Genomic DNA, 23,211 nt, shown 5'->3' with positions numbered 1-23,211 from the left:
CTGCGGACCACCACGGGCCCATCCTGCTCACCACGCGCAGTGACCGCGTCAGCAGCTCCGGAGGGGAAGCACAAGGGAATGCGGCAGTGTGCTGCACCTACCCCAGCTGTGCAGGGCTGGAGTGGGCAAAAACTCTTCTCCCCATCAGCTTTCCACCAGCTTTCCAAATGCCGCAGACACAGGAATGAGACTGTCTTGGGGACCTGCCGATCCTGCCAAAATCTCTGCTGAGCTGCCGGCAAGCCGTGCTCATCAAGCCCAGTCCCAGCCTATCGGAGACACTGCCTTCTCCCCAGCCTCAACTCAAAGAAGCAGGGGATGTCTTACAGTGGGGGGTGAAAGGAAAACACTGACTAAGCCTTAGCTTTTGTGAATCTTTTCCTTCTCCTAAAATGTTATGTTTCAAATACTTTGCCGTAAAAGTTTTATTTACAGCTTTTGTCAATCTAAAGACAGGTGTTTTAGAAAAAAAAATTAAATAGTTCATCTGTTGCATTTCCTCTACTTTACAAAGTCTTTAAGCTTTACCACTGAAAAAAACCATAGAGTCACCGGGTGTCTAACCCTACTCAGGCCACTTGGTGTTTCCCTCTTGTCTTTAGAGGGAACAAAACTCCATCCTTACCCCAAAGCCCCGCTTCTGTTAAACATAACGAGAGTACTTCCCCTGCCTTTCACCCACATGTTCTGGTGGGAGTTCTCTTTTGGTTTCCTGCATGCTCGTCAACCGACACCGAAAAGAAAGCAAGTACAAAAGAGTTTTTAAAAACAGCCCGACTTAAAAACCTATACATGATATAGATAGATATAAAGCCAGAGAAAGCAATGTGCTGTGATCAGTAAATCATATGAACAGTTGGAATACTTCTTGCTATCTACATTATGCTAATGTACAACACAGGTATTACAAATAACTATTGCTGATGTGTGTGCACACATGCACCCACTCCCAAGTACCACAAGCCTGTCTGCTCACTGCTAATTAACTAATGACAACGCCTCTCCGTGCCTGGGTGCCAAACGCTTTCATCAGAATCCAAACCCATCACTGGAACCTCAGAGCAATTATGATAACAGATCTGCTTATATTTCATGATCCTTTCAAGTACATTTGAAGCAGCGCTTGCCTGGATATAAAGCTAGCACACAAATTATAAGAGAGCCATGTTGTGTATGCAGGGCCGGGAGGCACCTTGCAGCTCAGCCCCAGTGGCACTGGGAGCACTGGGGCATGCGTGGCCACCCTGGGGAAATGGAAACCGAGCATCTCCTGAGAGCTGTGCTAGCTCCCCACACCTCGCAACCTGCAACAGTGATCAGCCCCGACAAACCCCAAAAGCAACACAGCTCTAAAAATTTACACCTCCTGTCTCTCACCTGACTTCAGTGAACCTTGCTTTGTGTTATTTTCTGTCATTAATCTGTGATGTTCACATACATACAGACATATATACAATATACAGTATATACTGAGCTATATAATATATAGTACATACTGAGCATATATATACACGTAGTATACAATGTGTATATACACATGTATGTAGAGCACAGAGTAAAACACTTAGTTGAAAGCTTTACAAGTAACTTCAAACTTCCACTGTAGCTACTTTTTCAGTGTCTAACCACTTAGATACTTACACATCTAAAATCACCAGAAACATCTAAACAACAAACGTGTGACAAACACGGTGTGAAAATATTTTCATGTTACAGACATTAGAAGTATCTTCAGCTAATGGCCTGAAACGTTAAGAGGCAGCCTCAGCTTAAGTCAAATGTTAAAAATTTCCAACAAGGCAAAATTAGGTGCACTTTCCTCCATATTAAAAAAAAAATCCATCAACAAGTATTAGTCTCCTCTTCAGATATATTTAAAATGACACCAGTAGCCACACTTGGAACTAGGTACAGAAAACTGTCTTGCAAAGAGCTGGCAGAAACTGAGAATGAACACATTTTCTCAAGGAATTTAAGAGCCTTTCTGTATGCTACATCCAACCAACGCATTGCCCGAACAGTTTAGTTCTCGCTGCCTCTTGCATTTTATACTTTCTTTCTCTTCCCCTTCTGTCTGCTCACGCTTTTAAAACCGAGTCCTTTCTCCGTCGGTATCTCGCAGGTGGTATAACAGCATCTGACCTCCTGCAAGCTCATGCCTTTTTCCGGTCTTCCGTCTCTCCTTTTAACATCTGTCTTTCTTCTGCTTTGTCTTCTTTTCTAGTTAGAGATTTAATCATCTCCTTACACATATTATTTCCGTAAACTGGAGAACGCCTGTGGTCATCGCCTCCTCTTCCCCTCTGACTGCTTTTATTTCTTCCTTCCCTCTGAAGATCTCCCTTTCTGCGCGCACTGATCAGGCCCTCTCGCCGAGGGCCTGAGCCACGCCACCTACGAGCGCCTTCCCCGGGACGGGGCTCAGCCCCGAGGCGAGGCGGGCCGGCTGAGCCCGGCCACCGCGGCCCGTTCTCCGCTCAGGGCCTCAGCCACGGTGCGGCGGCCGAGAGGAGCCCGGCAGCACGGGGACCGCTCTCCTGTGTGGACCACGGCCCGCAGGCAGCCGCCCTGTGCCACGCTCGCCAGACGGGGGTGAAGCTGTGAAGCTAAGGGCGCCATGATCGACCACGGCGCAGGGGTAGGCCAGCGCGGAGGAGGCGACGCTCCCCCGGCCGCGCCGGTGCCTGCCTGCGGTTTCGGTGAGGCGGCTGGCGCGGCAGAGGCGGTCGTGCCTCCCGCGGTTCCTGCCCACGGCCGCAGCCGGGCTCCCGCACCCAGGGCCAACCATCGCGGCAGCCGGGCCCCGGTTTCTGCAGCAGCCCAGCCGTGGCGGGGGCCGAGCCGTGGAGCGGGGTTTAGCGATCGCCACGCTCCTGCCCCCGCCGAGACAAAACCCAGAGACGAAGGCGCCTTGGGGGGCAGCGGGACCCATCCTGCCATTACCAGGGGCTGCCCAGCACCGACCAGCACCCTGCCCGGCGGAGAACGTCCAACCCACCCCTTGCCACCAGGCAGAGCCAGCAGCCGTCCGGGTAGCTGCAGCTCTCCGTCCGAACGGGTTTTCCCCTCCAAGACGTGAAGCGAAAATACGGGCACAAAGAAGGGTGAGGGACCAGCGTGCAGCCCGCTCCACTGACCCATTCAGCCCCACAGCGGCTCCTCCTCCCATCCCCCAGCTCTCCTCCAAAACCCAACACATGTGGACGCTATCTGCTTTCACTTATGGCTAAATCTACTGTGAAAAATGAGGCAAAATGGCATTAGCAATGTACCAGTTCCTCAGCTGGCTATGATAAGGCCATTTACATAAAAATTTTAGCACCCAAACGTCTTTGTTCTTCCAGCCTTGAATAAAACAAGCCAACCAACCCCCTCCTCACAGAACTTCCTGCAAAAATGCCTTTAATGTGCTAAAGCAAATGAAAACAGACAGACCTAGGAAAATTGGTTGAGTTTCTTATATACCAAATAGAATGAGATTAAAAAAACCCTTCTGATTTCAAGAAGTACTTTAAAGAAACCACTTGTAACACATTCTGTTCATCTAAATATTCATGGCTCCCATCCTGTCTACAATCACGTACTTGAAAAACACTTAACCGGTGAGCTACCCCAGAGAGTTGAACAAACACAGGCTCCAGGGCACTCCAGCAGGTACGTACCCTGCTCGCTCAGCGCCTGCAGGATGATGGTGCTGTGCCAAGCGCACACAGAGCCCACGACCTGAGTGGCACTGCCCTAACAAACCTGTGTGACAAGGACAAATGAACCACCCTGCCACCCACGCTCCTGACCAGGTCCTAAGTGGGGTCACTAACATGATGATAGTTAAATGAATGTTAATTATGATCAACCACTTCATGATATGTGTGCTCCAGATCATTTTGGTATAAGATATTTGAGTTAAGTTTCTTTCTATTTCTCCCTTCTGGTTTTTTTTTTTCCCCTAAGTATAAAATCAAGCCATCCGTAGTTCAAATAGGAAATGTGATATACAACAAGCAGCCAGAAATTCTGGTATTCTGGACCTTAACCAGTACAACTGGCACCTCTCCTTACGAAGAGCTGTTTACTTCGAGATAAAGAAGCCATATAAACTTATACCTGCAGTGGATAATTAAAAAAGAAACCAAGCAAAATAAAACCTCAGCACTTCAAGGAGGTTTTAAAACCAAATGAGAAACAATTCCCGAGTCAGTTTTTTCTGCATTTTTGAAATTGTCATTTGCATTAATTATCTGCATGATTCAAAACTTTTTTTAAAAAGTAAAATGAGCAACACTGCATACAACTTGCACTTTGGAACACTCATCTCTATTCAAAGTAACCAGGCACATAAAAAACCTTAATCATTTACAGCTACTTTAATTATGCCTTTTAGTGGTACCAACTATAGGAAAAGGCAGTTGTCGGCTCTGACAAGGAACCCACAGCTCACGCTCCAGCTGCTACGAGCATCTCCAACCGGCTGAACTCTAACTCACCTCTGAGCAGAGGCCTGCAAGGTCCTGCTCCACTGAAATTTAACTGAAGAGGGCAGCTAAGTGATTGCAAGATAACAGAAATCACTCTAAGACCTCTGAAGAAGGCAGAGTATATAAACCAGGCTTTGACTCTGTGTACAATTTAAGCTTATTGCAGTCAATTTCCAGGCTTTAGGAAAGTAATGTTCCAGGAAAGCTTTAAACACAGTAGCCATGATCTAATAAACTGAATACAGTTGCCAAAAAGCTGGTATTTCTGCCTTCTCACAATGGTATTCGTACCTTTGCCAATTCATTTATTTTAATGATACAAGTAGCTGTACCACAAACAAGAGTCAGCTGCATCACACTGTGCAGGCATTTAAATTTTGGGTTATACGTAATCACTGCACCCTTCTCCCTCATGTACGTATCTAGATATTTCTGAAAAATTATGAAGGCTATTTATATGGCTGGTATTATTTTCCAACTTATGTGTAGCACCCATTCTTCTCTCACTCCAGGCACTAGGAAAATGGCTGATGTAAAAAAAAAATATTATATGATTACATGTGTTTCTAATTGTCTTCTTTCAGTTTTACTCATGATGCTTCAGATAGGTTCTCTCACTGTGTTAGTAAATGGCCAGTTTAGTGTGCTGCACCTTACTGGGTTGCCATTTAAATCTTTTTTAAATCCGTTTACATGGGCTGACTGAGGTCTGCCACAACTGCTCCTGAGAGCAAGGCAATCGCTGGCCACCTCTGGAAGCACGGGTCCAGCTGGCGGCCACATCAGGGGCCAAGTCCAAGTCCAGAGGCCATAATACAGAGGGTTTATTTCACTGCACGCCAGCTGACAGATCCTGCCGCTGGGTCGCACCGGCTGCGCTTCTGTCTCACTCTCCCCCTCCGGCTTCATTTCAGCCTTTGAGTAATACCTTCTTCTATGTTTTGAAAATGGTCCTTGCTTAGCACATCAGTTTCCTTATATTTAACACATACTTTAGTTGATTTGTTGCCATTAGGCTTATTTAACATTGCATGCAGAAAAGTGAATTTCTCACCAACATTATCACATTTTTATACGCCTTTAGGTTTATTCTTCCTAAAGAGTTCAGTAAGCTTCCTTGCAAATTTATCTCCCCTCAGCACAAACACTGCTCCATATATTCCACACTTTCACAGCTGAGAGCACAGAAATGACACCTGTGTGTTCACTGCTCTGTTTGCACATTAATGAAATTAACAAGAAGAATGTTTTCTAAGCACAAAATAAAACTTGCAAATGTTGTTACAAGTAAGTTACTGGGGGCAAAAAAACATTTAAGTATTTCTAAACACTTTTTCCAGCAATATTTTAAACTATTGTCCAATCCTATATTGATACTACCTTTGCTAGTACCATTAGGAAAGTGGAGATAGTTTTACTTTCAATGCAATGAAAAGCTGAGTTGACTTTACAGGCTGGAGACTCTTTTAACTCATGCTCTCGAGTGTTTATAATAATTTCTAAAAAAGCCAGTTTTAACTGAAGCTGCATGGTACTACTGTTCTAAAAATCCCCTTTTCCCTCCTGTTCAGCCCAGACACAGAAAAAGATTAAAATACTTAGTTCAGGTTACAGTGTGCTCACCCTTTTGCTGCAAGTACATTTTGCCAGTTTGCAGCTCCATGCACATTCACTTCTGTGTAACAAATGCTTGGGCAAGTAAGAAACTACTCTGACTGACAAAGCTCACCACAAGCCCCCCCCAGCATCAACTGGAAATATTTCAATCACAAATTTCTTTTTTTTGCTATGAAACAATTCCTCAAACTCCACTATCAAAAAGAACTTTGCATTTTAAGGTACTTTACTTTGAAATAAATATATATCCACATGTATCCATCCATCCATTACCTCCATGCCTTGTGCAAGGGAAGCATCTTGCTCTGCTCCATAAACCACCTGGTGCAGCCTCAATGTTCAATAAACAACAAGAATAAATAACAACCTAATAAATAAAAAGAACTGACTCTTCTGTTTCCTCTGAGGAGCATCTAGTTTGGGTGTGAAATCTTTAATCATTCAGTTTGCCCAATCAGGGTTTTTCCTAACTTGCCTGTATTTTTATTCAGTTACAATCACTGCATAAATCCAAGCTGCCTCTTAACTCAGTTCACTGCAGGAAGATTTTACCAGGGTACTGGACAAGCAAGGATATGTTAATGCAAATGACCTTTTGAAAATGCCCTACCACCAGAAAGTTGAATTACAGGCACAATTTACCATGAAAAGCTGGCTCTAAACCCCAATTCCACTGTAAAAAATGGGAAGTCACCAAAGAGCCAGCAGCCAGTCCAGCTTCAGCTTGCCCTGTCTCTAGCTGTACAACGCGCTCCCAGCTCAAAACTGCTGCACACTGACAGCTGAATTATGCTTGAAGGGCAGAATTTTCGAAAGATTTCAGTTAAAACATGCGTACTCTTGCTCCTATCTTAAGAAATGAAGAAGAAATGTGCACTGTTCTTGACACTGCTATGTTAACTACTACACGCAGCTAAAAATCTGCCAGGCTCCTGTGAAGTGGAAACCTCTCCATGGGCTAGTCAAGGATGGAAAGAGAAAACCCGTGCAGCCTCTCCCTTGCCCAGGATCAAAGACTAGCACCAAAATCGCACAGGATTTTAGACTGAATCCATCAGGATAAAGAAATTCACTTCTGCAATGGATTATCAGTCTGTGCTCGTAGAGTCTAACCACTGTTACAAATTCATCATGGAACTCTGCTTGCTCACTTGCACAGTTTTACACATGGTTATTCTTTGGATTTCTCTCCAGCACGTATAAGGCACGGACAGGTCAAATTTGTTAAAATTCCCTCTTGTATCGTCTTGCAATCTTCACGTAGTAATGTTTATGATCAGCTTGTATTTATGGTTTCAAGACAGGACTTTTTTTAAAAGAATGCACATCTAAAGAAAGGACAGGGAAAGGGAAAAAAACACTGGAAAAGCTGGAAATTGAAGAAGCATTAATATCGCTAGGGGCTAAAATGCCACAGGGCTTCTGCTGTTCCTGAAGTTCAGCAGGTGGGTACTTCCCTTGGACAGCAACTCAATCCGTGACCAGGAGATGGGAAAGACTTAAGCAGAGCAGAAAACAATGACCTTTACCTACCTTTAGTAGTGGTGGTTACCTACTATACCTGCAGCTACCCTGGGTTTGTGTGGCTGCTCCTGGATTGTGGTTTTTTTCAGCGTGTCCACAAACAAACAATCCTGCTCCCCAGGTACACTGCAGACCCCCTTGTACCTGAGCTGACTCTTGCCCACAATCTGCCCCAGCCATGAACTGCCACGTTCCATCTCAGGTTCAACAGAGCGTTTGCTCCTACTGGTCCCACAGGCATCTCCCCCAACGGAGATGGCCTCAGAGCCACCCACCTCCCGTGTCCCCACAGCAACCTCTCTATGCTGGCCACTTCAGGCCCCTTCGGCACGTAAGGACGCTTGGATGAACAGCATGCACGCACATGAAGGACAATTTCCATACTTTGCCATTCCTATTTTCAAATTTACATCTCAATCTCACAACTATTTATGTTTGTATTTAAGCCTGGAAACTACCCCATTCAAATTCAGTGAAATCAGGCCGACAAAAAGTAAACAGCTTTGTTTCCTCAAAAAACTGCTCCTTTCTTCAAACAGTACTCTCTTCCTTTTTTGCTAACTCTCTGTACTATTTTGCCAAGTTAGGAATGGTCCAGAGGAATCTGGAGCCGAAGAGAGTCTTTCCAGGAACTTGACAGGACTTGAAGTGCTCTCGAGATGCAAGCTGGATCCAAACCCGCTACCCTAGCCGGCCCCTTCAAACCCTCCTGCTAAAGCACCACCGCTCTTCAGCAGCCTTTGAGCAAACTTCTAAAGTATCAGCATTTTCCCATCGGAGCAGCACTACTGCTCCCAGCATCCCATTTCTGAAAAGCAAGAGAACTTTTCAGGATCTCCAGGGTTGAGAGCTGGCAATCAGAGTGCACTGGGATGCAAAAGGTGCTGAGCTTAGCACTTTCATCAACTGGGAAGTTTATGCAGTGACTGGGATATAAAATAAATGCAACCTGAGGAAACAGATCCTGTTTATGACACCAAGGTATCTGCTACGTCCAGGAATGCCTCTACTCACTCCGAAGCAGGGACACCACCTCTCGAGGCAGTGCCCATGAAACGCAGCTCCGTTTCTCTGCAATGGAGCAGATCTCGGCTCCAGGCTGGGCGCACAGACACCCGGGGGACCCGCGACCCTACCAGACCCTCACCCTGCAGGGGCGGCGCAGGGGCAGCTCCCGCCAGAGATGTGCTGGTGCTCCCAGAGCTCAAACCAGCATTGCCTGGCTACACGACCAGTTTCCAGAACAGCTTCTGGTGGATCACGTAAAGCAGCGGTCCTTTGAAGTCTCCTACGTTGCTGCTACTAATGCAGCAGGAGTTCGCGAGGCTGCTGCGTCCCACAGCTTGCCATTGCTGGTGAGAAGCACTCCAACATCACTACACCCTGCAGATGAAGTAGCTGGATTTATTACTCTTCTTTAAAAATCCACTTCATCAGATGTTAATATTTTCCTCTATTTGATCAAAATGTTGGAGTTGCTTCCAACTACCTCAACAGGTGTTCTGTATCAGTTAATTAGACATTCCCTAATGAAGGGGATAAGTCATAAGTATTTCAATAAATTAAAACATGAGCCCCAAAAAAGGTTTTCCTATTTGCATAATCAGTGTTTCAGTACCTGACAATTCAGTGTTTACTTAAATCTTATTTCAATAGCAGTAATCCTTCTACTGGCCCCGTGCAAATGAAGGAAAAAGACAGAACTCTGGACCAGAATAAAAGCATCTCTTCTGTTATCTTATACAGGGACTAATTTAAGTGCTGCTGTGCAGCCCTGGACAAAGAAACTAAAAGCCTGGATCCCCCAGCCATCACGTGAGGCTCACACAGCCAGGAGAGCAGGGACCAGCTGCCACTGTGCTGCTCGCAGGCAGGTTCACCTGTACAAGTCCAGTCCCTCACGATTAAGGCTGCCAGCAAGCAGGCCAATTACCACAGCCAGCAAGACAGAGTCTCAGTGAGGTGGCTTCAGATCCTTTGAAGACTAGAAAGATCTCCCTCTTATTTCCCAGAAGCATTGTAACACAAGCCTAGTGGGAGGAAACACACAGCGAGGCAATCGGTGGACAAAATCAAGCAATTAGTGTTGCTGAAATTGCGCATTGTCTGGGATCCTGGTCCTCAAAACGGGAGAGCTGACCTGATGCTGCAAGCAGCGCTCCCGCCTTGAAGATGCTCCAGCCGGCATCGGACTCTGCTTTCTCCCTTTTGTTCCCTTTGAAAGTGACACCAAGCAAAGGAAAGACATAAGATACACAGGAATATGTTTTAATTGCTCTTCACTGAGCCCTTCTCTACCACAAGCCTGTGCCTGAGCACGGGGCCCTGCTGCCCCCCTCCTGAGTCCGGACCCTGACCAACGGCAGGACGGTGCCGGGAGCTGGTTCCCAGGGCAAGAACCGCCGCTGCAAAACGGGGAGAGCAGGGACTCGGCTCTCCACGAGCCTGGCCCCATGCACCCATCACCAATCCACAGTAAAAAACAACAGGACACAGAAAGAAGCACAAGAAAACTGAGGGACGATTAAAGAGGTGTCCATTACTAACCATCCCCAAAACAAAGCTGTTTTTTCCTCTTAACAGGGTTTTCTGAATCTGACTGAATTGGTCCGAGGGCTGCAGACTTGCCTCAGCTTTGGGCAGTCTCCTAGAGAAGAGGTCTCATTCTCAGACATTAGACACAGCTCCAACACAGGAGTTATTCCCAATGTGAAGCACAGACTTCTAAGCCGCACCAGGGCAGTATTTCCTAAACGGTATCCAGTTGGGTTAACAAGGCTATGCAGTCCCAACAAAGAAACATTAATTCTTCTCCAAACTCAAAAACCAGATGGGATTGTTCACTCTTGAATGTAATCTGTTGCTTCCAACAAATTTAAGAGTGAATCTTGGCAACAAGGCATCTGTATTTAGAAAAACAGAGACTTGGGGTCATCCCGGGAAGGAGAAAGGCCTCACAGGCTGCTTCTGACCACTCATCTGAAGACTTGGGACAAATGACTGAATATTCTTGACATGAGGTTTTCTTATTTTATGCCTCTCTAAGTTTTCCCTGAAAATTAGGTCAGAATTTTACTGATTTTGACTGTACCCAGCAGAGTTCCTGACTGTATGTAACAGAAACCCACGCTGGTTTCTATTATGTACAGCCTCTAAAAAAATGACAGTGCAAATGCTGCAATGCAATATTTTAGGGGTTTTTTAAATTTCTTCCTGCAGATGTAGAGCTGAAACTGTAATATGAACTCTAAACACTATAGTGAGCCATAACCTTCTTGTCTGAATATCTGATAAGACTTCAAAATGCCATTTATATTCCCACAGAGGAACACGCATGGGTTTGATTGTTTGGGTTTTTAATGGACTATTTGCCACTCAGCCTAACAATTGCACCATTTTCCCAATGTATTTGCCACTTTGCCTTTGCTTCCCCTTCTGGAGCTCAGCCTACTGGCAGATGCACAGGCTGAAGAGGAGAAAAATGACAAATCAGATCTTAGGAATTTGAACATTGTTTATTTTCATTTTTTTCCAAGGGTTACTGCTTTACCAGTTTCCTTGGAATCAGCTGTGTGTCCATCTGCCTCCCAGCCCCTGAGCACCCTGAATGCTGTTTTTGCCTCACACTCGAGTGAGCCCATATACCACAAAGTTAAAATTACTGAAGAGTCACCTGCTAAAGTGGTCTGTAACTATGTTTCTGGATTTTTTTCTTCTGCCTTAATTAAAGGAGAGACAGAGCCAATAATCTGCCACTCTCACATTATCAGTGAAATACGCTTACCATGATTTTCTTTTCTTTGTGTTAAAATAAGTAAGGTCCTTATTCTACACCCTTAGGTAAGTATAACACAGAGGGGAATGACAAATCAAAAATCATTATTTTTTGAAGCAGTGACAAAGTAGAGAGATTTGAACAATTAACAATTATATCTCTGAGGTGGTAGAAATAAGGTGCTCACCAAGTTCATCTGTAACAATAATAATGCATTTATATATTTTTAAGGCTTCTTGATAAAAAGTGGCATGTCACTTTACCGAGTTCAGGAGTTTCCTTTTTTTTTTTAAAAAAAAAGTACTTCTACAACAGAAGATAAAATACTAACATACTATGTATTGGTGGATCTTAGACACAAGGCACCAGAGCTGCAAACGCAGACATCATCAGTGAAAAGACCTGAACTTTTAGTCTCTAGGTTTTTCTTAGAATTTCAAAAAAGCAGAGAAATATGAAAGTTCAAAACTTTTCAGCTGTTGAAGGAAGAGTAGGGAAAAGCTTTTACACTTCATTGGGACATCCAACTCGAGCATGAAGTAGCCGCCTTAGGAGGAGCATAACTTAAGAGAGCAAAAAATGTATTTGAAAGTTGCAGTGCCTGTAGTGAACATTAGCTCCAAAGGGATAAACTGTGATTCAGACCAAATCCTGCGGTGTTCACCAAGTCCACTGAAATCATGTGAAGTTCAGATCAGTTAGAACCAGCATGTTTTGGATCACAACAGCTCACAGCCCGTAGAAAGCCCACTGACTGCAGTGAAGTGCCGACTAACAGCAACGCTGACCACAGCCAGGCAGCAGTACAGAAAAGACAGTCTGGGTCCTCATCACCCTTTCCCCACTTTCATCCTCATTGGTTTTATACTTTCAAAAATACGCAGCTAGGAAAGACCATGTAGCAGCCAAAGGATGCGGCGCGCACAGACAAGCTGCAGGCAGGCTGACGGGGTGTCCTCAGCGCATCTGCAGCCTCCCACAAGATTTGCATTTGACATCCAACTCCCCATTGTTAAGACATCTTTATCTCAGTTTTCAGGAAACGTCAGATGACTCATCTATCGGAACATCTGATGAAGCTAACGTGATTTCAAAAACGAACTCTACTTAGGCATATTTTTCCAAGCAAAAAAAAAATGAAGAAAAATGTTTTAAAATTATGCTAAAAATGTAATTTCTGTTGCAAACTGGTTTCCCGATTTAGGAACTCCAGAGCTTATTTTTGCTGTAGACAGTTTAAGAGGCTTTTAGGCATCCAAATTTAGGAAAAAAATCCTACGGCATTTAAACAACGCAGAACCAGAGCTGGAGCTGACTCAGCCACTCAAGCGCACAATTTGAATATACTACATAATCATTCCTGTTTTAAAATTATCTTCCTAATATCTAAGGGCTAGATTATCCCACATGCATTTATCTTGATTAATGCACCACCCTAAGGACAGCCTTGCAGATTTCATTAGGACTAATTATGAAGCAGGGTATTCAACAGCAGGATGATAAAATCCTGCTCTGATTGACACAGTCCTGACCTCTTCCTTGCACTACCTCGCTGAGGTCACAGAAATGTATGCATCTTCCTTTTTCTTCCCCATGCTCCTAATTAACGTGTAACAACTGCTGTTTGTTACCAATCCAGAATTAAGAAAGAACCCGCAAGGTGCGCACACAGGACATGTTTCCCAACAAATGACACGTGTCCAGAGATCAACGCTGCAGTGCCACGGTTCCACAAACAGCCCCTGCAAATGCCGACGACGGTATCCGCGGGTGGCAACGCAACCTGGAGGAGAGATTCTTGGGAGTAGATGCCCCTCTCTTTTTTTGCTCCAGACCTACATACACACTTTTTGCTTTCATTTCACAGGGAGGAGAGAGAGAAAGAAAGAAGGAAAAGGGGAAAAAAAAAAAAAAAAAAAAAAAAAGTATTTTACCCAAGCTGACAAGCTGAAAGTTCCACTTCTGAAATCTATTTTTACCTCCTACGAGCAGACCAGATGAGCTGTATTTGCTTGCGGCTGGCTGTGTGCTCCGTGCACTCCGTCCCTGCTCAACACCCGCAGAGGACACCTGGGACGGAGGCCAAAGTCTGGCCGGGCAGAGCTGAAGGGTACTGCCATTTCACGGGGTCCCCTCAGAAAGTATTTGCTTTGCCTGTTTATGTTCTAAATATAGCAGAGCACACCGGCCATCTCCAGCTCATGAGCAAGTATTCCTATCAGGGGCTGCAGCTCTCTGCAGCACTAACGCACACCTGCCTGATGTCAGCTAATATACAGCATTTCTTCTAAGAGACACTAATTCTTGGGAGCACTGTGAGTGAAAGACGCATTCATAGTTTGTAAAGAAAAACTCAGTGACTAAACATCTGTCTTATGTCCAAGAGACAATGCAAGAATAGCTGTTTGGTTAATACTGTTACATACATTTATAAGAAATCAACTAATTTAATAATAAGGTCAATTTTTAGGTGTACTGCTATTTTAGCAAAGAGCAAGGACATTACATCCACACTGAGTTACTGAAATATTAAAAATTACTTTTGAATGTCCTAACCAAAAATCTTTTTTTTTCCTCCTTTCTTTGGTAAACTATTAACTGACCTTAGAGGGTCTAGACAAATCTGGTATTACATGTCCCTAAATTGTTTTTGCAGAACACCTAAAGTTTGTCCTATTGCAGAAACCATAACAAAGTAACTTGTTTAGCTTAGCCCACACAAAAATTGACAAAGATCTGAAACAAAACCAAAACTGAGCAACTGCTTTTCTGCTCTGTGGATTGAACGGGGAATTCACTGGAGGGATATATCCCATTTTCTCTTTACCAAAGGTATTTTCATATATTACACAAGCTATTTAACTAAAAAAAAGAAGAAAAAAAAAACCAAAACGAGCTCAGGAGCCCGCTGACAAACGGCCGCGTAAGGCCCACGTTGCAGTACCGCGCTTCCGCAGCGAGCAGCATTCCTGGCTCCGGCGGCGGCAGCAACGCAACCCGGCCCCGCTCCCCCCGCTGCAGCGAGGGGGTCCGCCGGATCCCCCCGAGCCTCTCCAGCACACAGCACCTCAGCCACAAGTAAACCTTTTAGCGTCAACACAAGTAAACACATCTGGTAAGCTGTGTATTTTTAAGCAGCAGATTCCTTCCCAGCTTACAACTTGGCTACTGCGTTGACTTTACATGGGCAGCAGAAGACTCTGTTCCACTCTGTTGTATTTTGAAGCAATGTAATAATGCTGCAACGTTCCCTACAGTTATTACCCACGGACCTTGCAGCTCTTTAGGAAGGTGATAATTATCTCCTTCATTACAAAAGGAAACGGAAGGGCCCTGCTGATGGCAACAGAAGAGCCAGCCATGCCACCAGGGATGGGGACGGCTGGCCAGCCCGCGCTTCGCCTCTCATCCAGACACAAGCCCACGCTGCCGCTCCGGCTCCAGCGCCGCTGGCCTCCTCGTCCAGCACCGAGGTTTTAAGGCACTTCCAACGACCACGGACGTCGAACTCTGATGATGTGAACCCAGGTGATGCCACCCATAGCGACGGAGATTCACGACCAATTGACTCTGGCGTCTTGTTCCAACCTTTCCGGACGGATCCTCGCTCTGAAAAGCGCAAGGCCGGCGGGGTAAAGCCGCTGCGACCGCAGCACGCCACGCGACCCAACGGCAGTTCGGTGGGAAATCAACCCGGGCGATACCGCCAGTACTGTTTTACCAGCACTACGCCTTCGCTCTCACACAGAGGCAGGTTCACGTCTCCGAGGCCAGGCCCGCGTTTCCGGCAGGCGTGCTGCCGTCCCCGCCACGTCAGGCCGCGCAGCCTCACAACGACGACGACACACCGGCGGGGCGGCCCCAGCAGCGCCCGCGGCGCAGCGTCCTGGCCCGCGCCATGCCTCGCCGCGCTACGCCATGCCTCACCGCGAAGAGGAAGCGCTGGGCGGGCTCGTTGCCGCGGCGGGCAGAGGCGCTGGGCCGATCCTCCGCCCAGGGCGATGCTTCAGGACCGGGACTCCCCATCGGCGCTGGGGGCCCCTGGCACCGCTCCTAACTCCGACACTTTTTTAATGCTTAGAAACATTTTATTTCTACCTTTTAAAACTAGTTTCCCCCCCGCCTCCCCCAAGCATTTTAATCACTATAATTTTCAAATAAATTTGAACAACACAGAAACAAAAACATTCCCATTGCCGTAAGTTAAAACAGGGCTGGGGGTGGTGGGTCTGGGTATTTTGGACCCATGAGCTTTTTAAAGGTTCACCCTCTACCCTGACCTGAGACAAGACACATTTTTAAACTCAGGAACGTTGCAGAATTTATATAAAACCGCTATAAACCCACTTCCTGCCCAGCTCCCACTGCAATCGGGGCCTGGCTGCACAAGCAACCTGCAGTAGCTGGTTACAGCTACAACTCCCTCCCCAGAGCACGTCTCTGCCATGAGCCAACTCCACGCACTCGGGCTCTGCTCCACTTCCCGGGATTTGGTCCCAAGAAGACAAAAATTACACTGCAGAAAATGTGACAGGCATATTTCTGTATCCCAACTTTTGATTTTTTTTTTTATGACTCTACTGAATTAATTCTGCTCTCTTTGTGGGGTATTTTAAACATTAAGATTATTTAATTCACAAAAAGTGAAGGGAAGGCACTGGGTTCCACACGTTTAACACCTATTACTAAAACTACAGCTACAGTAAAACAGCAGCCATACATTTACAGTGCCTAACTCGGATATGCCTCCTAAAAATCACAGTGAGGCTGTACCCTCTCTGCTACAGCCCTGCTTGCATGTCTAGAGGCACCTTGCCTTCTGCTAAGCGTTGTCATTGCCTTAAGCAAGTGCATTTGTGAAAAAGACAGGACAACCACAGCAGTCCCAAACACAGAAATACAAGCAGGGTGCTCACAGACACCCAAATAACCTAGGGAGGAAAACACTCCTCTAAGATTCACCATCAGCTGTCCAGAGACACCAACCACTCGCTGGTAGTTACGAGATGGAAACAAATCCTCATATTGCTTACGTGGTTTGTGCTATTAAAAACAAAGAATCCTTACAGTGACTTTGCTCTTTCTACGTGAAGTGCCCTTTATGCCAGCTACAGGCAGGGAATAATTTGGAGGCAAAGAACCAATCACCGTAGCCACATCGGAGGACTTGAGCCCTGCCAGGCGTGTTTTCCCTTCATTCCTGCTATCCTTCCCCTGAGGAAAACAGCAAAACAAATCAACAAGCATCAATAAAATAAAAGCAGCAAAACATCCCACTGCTGGCAGCCAGCGAATGCTCCCTTTCAGGCTGCAGGGTTTCTCTGGCTACAACTGGTTCTTTCGTTAACCGTATATCCTTGAAAATAATATAATATTTACTCACTTTCAATGAATCAAAGCAGGCGATTACGCGTCCGTTTTCAACTTGGCAGCTTTTCGATGGGTGTGCAAATTTACATTCCGTGTCTGGTCGTGAGCAAGTCCCCCTTTGGAACTCCCTACACACTTCCAGCGTTAGCCATTTTGTGTCCCGAATCGGTGTGACACTAACAGCCATCTTTAGATTTTACAGGTAGTTAAAATTTCCAATAAAACGGACAAACGAGTAGCTGAACTGATAAACTGGAAATGATGAAAGCGCCACCTCCAGAATACTTTTTTTTTTCCCCCGCTCCCTATTTTAAAAGTACGTGTAAAAGCGGGTGGCCGCAATCTCAAGGAAAAGATGTGCCACCGGGAGTTCACAGTGCGACACTGTTAATCGACAGAGGTTTCGTACTCAGAGAAACGCTAGGATTAACCAGCAAGGTGAACGTTAAAAAGTGTGGCCCGGGACTAGCCTCGTGCGCTCAGTAACCCATCCTGGGTGCCAACCGGAGCCCACAATGCAAGCATGAAAACGTGGCAGACCCTCTGACACGGGATTTCCAAGCCGCTTTCAGTAAGGTTGTCTGAAAGGTAATCTCTCCACGCAGCTGAATTTGCAGCGGGGTTTGGTGGTGCAATCGGTATCGATTAGTTTGGCATAGACAGATGCAGCAGTTTAGAGCAACGATCGAGACTGGATTTTTTATTTTTTTTCCTCCTCCTCCTCCTCCTCTCCTCGATTTTCGGGCAGAAGATATCTGACCTTCTCAGCAAACTTTTATTTTTACAGTAAAGCAGCCTACGGCAAGGCCCGACAGCGCCTTTCTCTCGGTTTTGGGTGGCAGCGGGGGTGTCTGGCTAGAGGTGGCGGGCGGATGCGCTGTCGTCGCAGTCTAGCTGGCAGCAAGCAAGGCAAAAAGCAGCGGCTGCTCTAGAAGCGGTCCCAAGCAGCAGAGACGTCAGGAAAGGCACTTCTTAGTACCAACCTGTAGAGAGAAGAGACACGTTACAGTTCAGCGGGCGGCATTCGGGGGTGTCCCGCGGAGCCGCCGCCGCCCCGCGCAGGGCACTCACGCCAGCCGCCGCCGGGCTGCGAGGAGAGGGGCCGCTTCCCCGTGCGGAGCCAGGCATGATCGGGAGCGAGCCAATCGCAGATAGCGTTGCAGCGATATTCCCGGGCAGGAAGCCAATGGCGGGGGCCGTCTTATGAAAGGTCGCGCCTGTCAGACGCTGGCTGCGCTGCCCCGGGCGCCGAGCGCGCCCGCCCGACGGGGCTCGCCCGGCCGCCGGAGGACGAGCGTGTGGGCCCGGGCGCTACCCGACATGCAGCGAGGGGGACGGACCATGGCGGCGGCGGCCGGCGATCGGCGGCGGCGCCGCCGCAGCAGCGCCCACGCGCGGCGCGGGGAATGGTACCGTCCGCTGACCCGCCCGCGCCGCCGCCGCCCCGCCCCGCCGAGCCCCCCCCCCCCCCCACGCCGCGGCCCGCAGGGACGGGCTCCCCTCACCGGAGCCCCCTCCGAGGTGCCGCGGCTACCGGCCGGGGCCGGGCAGCCCCACGGCCGGCGCGACCCCTCCGCTCCGCTCCGCTCCGGCGGGCGTCGGTGCTTGCCGAGGGACGGAGCCGGCACGGCGCCCGTTGGCGGGACGGGACGGGACCCGCTCGGCCCCGCCGAACCCCAGTCCCTCGCCAGCCGTCGTGTCGGGGTCACCGCACGCTGCCCCGCGCCCGTGCTCACCGAAAAACTCGGGAAGTAACGGGCCTGCCCGTGTGCGGCTGCCCCTTCCCGAAGAGACGGATCGCTCGGCGCGCCGTCTGTCCCCTCCCGTTAACAGGCTGCAGGTGAACTACCGCCTTCGTGATAAACATCACGACTTAAAAAAAAACCAACCAAACACCCAGGCGTTTCACATCTAGAAACGAGAGGTAAACCTTTTCCCCTCAGATGCCAAGGTGGAGCGGGTGCTTCTTCGAGACGAGTTTCCCTTGCCCAGCTTTGCCACAGAAGCCCAATGCCACACGTAAATATAACGCTACAATAAATATAGTATCTATAAATAAATAACTCTTGTCCCAGCCCGGACGGAGATCTCAAAAGAGCAGCCTGGAGCACGGAGCAGAGGGGCACCCACGGCAGCGCCTACTGGAGCCCGCGGGCAACACGGACCGTGGGACTTCTGCCAGCACCGCAACCCCCAGCAGCATCCCGCCCACGTTCGGGGGGAAGGCTGTTCCCATCCCTGTCCTTCTAAAGACACTGCTCCGTAACCTTCGTGTCTCCCACCACCCCCAAAGCAGCCTCACTGACACCACCATCAGAAACGCATCTTGGGAAGTGATGCTGGTCAGCGCGGATGCAACCCAGTACACGGCGAAAATCTACGAAGCACCTTTTTCCAGGGACTGAGTGACTAGAAGAACAAACTCCAGGAGAAGTAAAGCACACCTAATACAGCTAACAAGATTATAACAGGCACCGTGGTTTCCTTGCCAGGAAGGACGCTTCTAATCATGCCCACATTTTTAATCCCTGCTAGCAGGAGACAAACAACCGTGCATAATTACTTGCAAGCACAAGTTAACAGCCAGGTGTCGTCTTGGTAAACACAGATACTCATTTGCTTGAACTGCCTAAAAAACTCCAAAGTCAAAGTCATCCTGTGTCAGCAGTCACTACTGATCAGCACTTGGGGATACAGCAGAGACTTGGGGCTTGGAAACTCGTTCCCCAACAAGTGCTCAGGCAAACGAGTTTGGTTCTCCCACCTGCGCCAGGCTACCCAGCCACGACGGGTTAGCACCACGAGATTTCAAAGTGCGGAACAGCATGCCGGGACCTGACGATGCCGCCTGCCCGCGGGCCCAACCGGGCGCCCCGGTGGGACGGGCTCCAGGCATCCCCAGCCGCCTCCTGCGGGACTGCCCTTCACGTCAGAGAGCTTTCGGAAGCCTAAAACACATCACCCGGCCTCCAGCCAAGGTGTACTGCAACTCTGTCCTCCACAGACAGAGCTAATAGATGTATCTGCTTCCTCCCACCATCACTCTTGCACAGCACAAAACAATGACTTTCGAGTGTTATTTTGTTATGAACATTTATTCCTCGTGAGACCCTCAGGAGAGGGTGATGCCAACGCAGGCACTAAGAGCTCTACAACAAAGCTGTGAAACAGCTCTAAGCAGGGATTTTCTCTTGTTAGTCAGTTTGGTATACAATCCATACCAAGCATTGATTTTTCCAAACACCAAGACGAGTTAGAGCAGCAATTGATATATTTTACATGCTAAAGCCAAAGCAAGTTAAAGGCCACATTTTCAAAACAAGATATTTAATTTCACTCTCATTACAAGAGCAGTCACCCCTAACGAGGAAAGAAAGACAGCATGAAGGCAACATACAAAATGAAAACAGATGAAAAGTATCTTTTGTGCTCACATGTAGTGAAAGGAGTAATCTTCCTGGTAAAACTCAGGAAGCTATGCTTTATTCCTAGCTTTATAATTTTGGAGTCGGGCTAGCCACTTACGCGCAGCAAAATCCTGCTCCTGTTGAGGTCAGTGACATATCTGTAACTGCATTAAACGAGGCTGAATTTCACCCTTCATTCTTCAGTCTGCCAGCTACAAAAAGAAAAGTAATACTCCAAGGAGCTGTGCTGCCTCCGAGGTAAATCTTCTGAATGTGAAGAAATGCTAGATGTATATTTTGTCTCTACAGTTACCTGAAGAAAAATTGTTTTGTCAGAATTTGTTATCTACCCGAAAACATAGACAGAAATGTCAGCTTTAAAAATAGCCTTCTAGCAAAAATAAAGACTGACTCCAGACCAGAGGCATATCTTCAATATCTCCACTAAATAAAGGAAGATATTAGCATAGAATTATAATTATTTTACCTGCATAAACTATTTTCCCCTCGCTTTGAAATTCTCTCATGATATTCTAAGTCAATAAAGAGTCCCCAATAAGCCTCAAATACTAAAGGATACTATCTGCAAAAAAACCCAGCAGATGTGTGTGATGTCTCTCTTTGGGCTGTCTCTGATAAGCTGGGAAAGGCTGCAAGAAATCCAGAGGGAGGAAGCCTCGTGACAGGACAGGAAAGGGGTTGAGTTGATTTTTATTATTTTTCTTTTTTAAATTCAATTAAAATTTATTTGGGGGCTGACAGTTTCCAGACTCCACTAGTAGGCCATTCAGTACTAAAGGCTGTTCTTAATCCACAGCTGGTATTTGAAGTTCACCTTTTGAAATTTGAAAGTATTTGCTACTTGTCGTGGGACTGCTGCAACACTGGTTTGGACAAAGCATAGCCTTGCCTTCACTGATTATTGAGAATACAAGGAAAATGAAGCTGAAAAGACCGAAAAGCAAATTAAAAAGTGATTCTCAGAAAAGACAAAAGAGAGAAATAACACTGAGAAGTCATTCCTTAAGAGGGTAAGAGAGATGACTTAGTTGTCTGCTGAGCTGGGTCAATGAAAATGATTAAGAAACAGCTTCACAAATCAATTGAAAGGTTATCTGAAAATGCCCAAGAAAGTAAAACTAACACAGAAAGGACCATGTGATGATGGTTTCTCAGTGCTGATTAAGTATGTTCAATTTTTATTACTTCCCGTTACTGCTATAAAGTAAATGTTGTACAGCCAAGTAAATGATACGTTTTTCCTCCTCGTTACAGTCTTTGACACAAAAATAAGGTATCTGAACAACTGCACCGGGAACTGTTCCCAAGGAGCCATTGTTTTCACTCTTCCTGTAACCGGGTTTGCTGGACGTTCCTGTTTTCTCTATCTCAATTCACACATGACTCTCAGAAAGAAAGATGTATAAAGCTGGACAGGCAAAAAGCTATGACACTAAAGAAGAACATGGCAGTGAAGAATGCTATTTTTATGCTCGGAGAAAGTGGAAGCTGGAAACACCAGTCTCAATGACATGAGAACTGTCAGCAAGAACAGATAATTACACAACATGAATCCATCCTCATGACAATGACTCTAATGAGATAGGAAATGGAATAAAATCAATATTCTATTTACATTGACAGTACAGTCTCAAAGCTTGAAATTGCCAAATGGCTGGCTTTTAAATAAAGAAACAAAAGAATTACTGACTGCCTTACAGTATTTTCAAAACACCTCTGCCAAATTCGAAGTTTACCAATAACACATCTCAACATAAAATTTGGAAAAGCTACAGCAATTACTTCATGGCACAACTGAGGGATATAATTATAGTGCCATCACAAAATTAAGCAGAAACAATGAGCTAATTAACATCTTGGCCACATAACTGAAGGATTGGTTAAAGAAAAATATTCTTTAGTCAACTACTGCTGAACAAACCAAATTGGTCTTGTACTCTAGCTCTGTAGGAACTGTACTCACTACACCCATACGACAACACGTAAAAGCAAAAAGACCCCTCTCTCAATTTTGTACTTTCACATATATCAAGAAAAAGCAGAGTGCAAAGGCAGCAGCACAGAATAGCCAGCTCGGATACTGTGCCATTGGAGACGTCCTTCACAGCCCCCCACAGCCCAGCAATTTGTGACATAAACAGAGCTTGGTAAAACTACAAGCACATATTAGCATCAAACTACTAAGCAAGTCCCACACTGGATTTGTAAAAAAACTGCCAACACTATTTCTATGACCCAGATATTTTGCATAATATACATAGTTTTAGTAGTAGTAGTAGTACTAGCAGTAGTGTTTTAAAGGTTATTTCTGTACTGTTTTAGCTCTGACAGAGTTGCTTAGGAAGGCAGTGCAACCTCCCACTGACTTCAGTGGGCTTCTTAGGCAGATCCTCATCAGATGTGTTTTTATCTAGAGTATATTTCACAGTTTCTGAAACCGTTTTAGCAGAAACACCTAACTGTGACATTACACCTGAATTTAACACATCCAAGTGTACTCCGTTCAGGAAAACTGGATAAATAACAAAAAAAGAGGCAACATGTCATAAAGTGAGCGCCCCCAATTGCACACACATTACTGCAGAAATAAGGTTATTTCCTTGAAATCAGTTCTCCAAGAGTTACGTCCCTAATCAAACTGTGAACCAATTCCTAGCAACAGCTTAATGGCACGGACGTACAAATCCCATAGCCCAATCCTTTCTTACTTTAGATTAATTAGAGTAACGCTATTTTCAAGTCAGAAAGTTATATGGCAAATTCCATAAACCTTCTTTCCTTTAAAGAGTAGACTGTTATGAATTAACCGCTATTACTGTAATTTAAAAAACCTGCAAAGTCAAGAAATATGCCTGCTGAATTTTTTCTTTTTTTATAACCTGTGGTATATATCAATTTCTTTACAAAATTTGGGACTTCAGAGACATGCAGACTTCACATTATCTGACAGCACTAGATGGATGGGTATTTATAAACTAAGATAGGGAAAGGTCAGTGTCTGTCTCTAGACTAGGAAATGTGT

The 23,211-nt window shown here is 46.2% G+C and overlaps 1 protein-coding gene across 20 annotated transcripts in view; it reads right to left on the bottom strand.

Moving 5' to 3' along the window:
* MBNL1 (muscleblind like splicing regulator 1) overlaps positions 1-23,211 on the bottom strand; it is a 110,339-nt gene that overhangs the window by 63,819 nt on the left and 23,309 nt on the right. For 3 of the 20 annotated variants that reach the window (XM_075031208.1, XM_075031207.1, XM_075031206.1), the window contains exons 2-3: positions 16,775-17,744; positions 16,459-16,605 (exon numbers count right to left, since the gene is read on the bottom strand). The exons of 4 other annotated variants lie outside the window; for them this stretch is intronic. In XM_075031208.1, the coding sequence (XP_074887309.1) occupies positions 16,459-16,605; positions 16,775-16,948 (321 nt within the window). In that variant the 5' untranslated portion in view covers positions 16,949-17,744. Of the gene's footprint in view, positions 1-16,458; positions 16,606-16,774; positions 17,765-17,832; positions 18,077-23,211 lie in introns of those variants that run through there. 13 more of the 20 variants (XM_075031218.1, XM_075031220.1, XM_075031214.1 and 10 more) reach the window with 12 other exon arrangements.

This window comes from Buteo buteo, chromosome 7, assembly GCF_964188355.1.
Source record: "Buteo buteo chromosome 7, bButBut1.hap1.1, whole genome shotgun sequence".
NCBI lineage: Eukaryota > Metazoa > Chordata > Aves > Accipitriformes > Accipitridae > Buteo > Buteo buteo.
The sequence above is the reverse complement of the archived record's forward strand: the minus strand, read 5'-3'. Positions and strand labels throughout refer to the sequence as shown.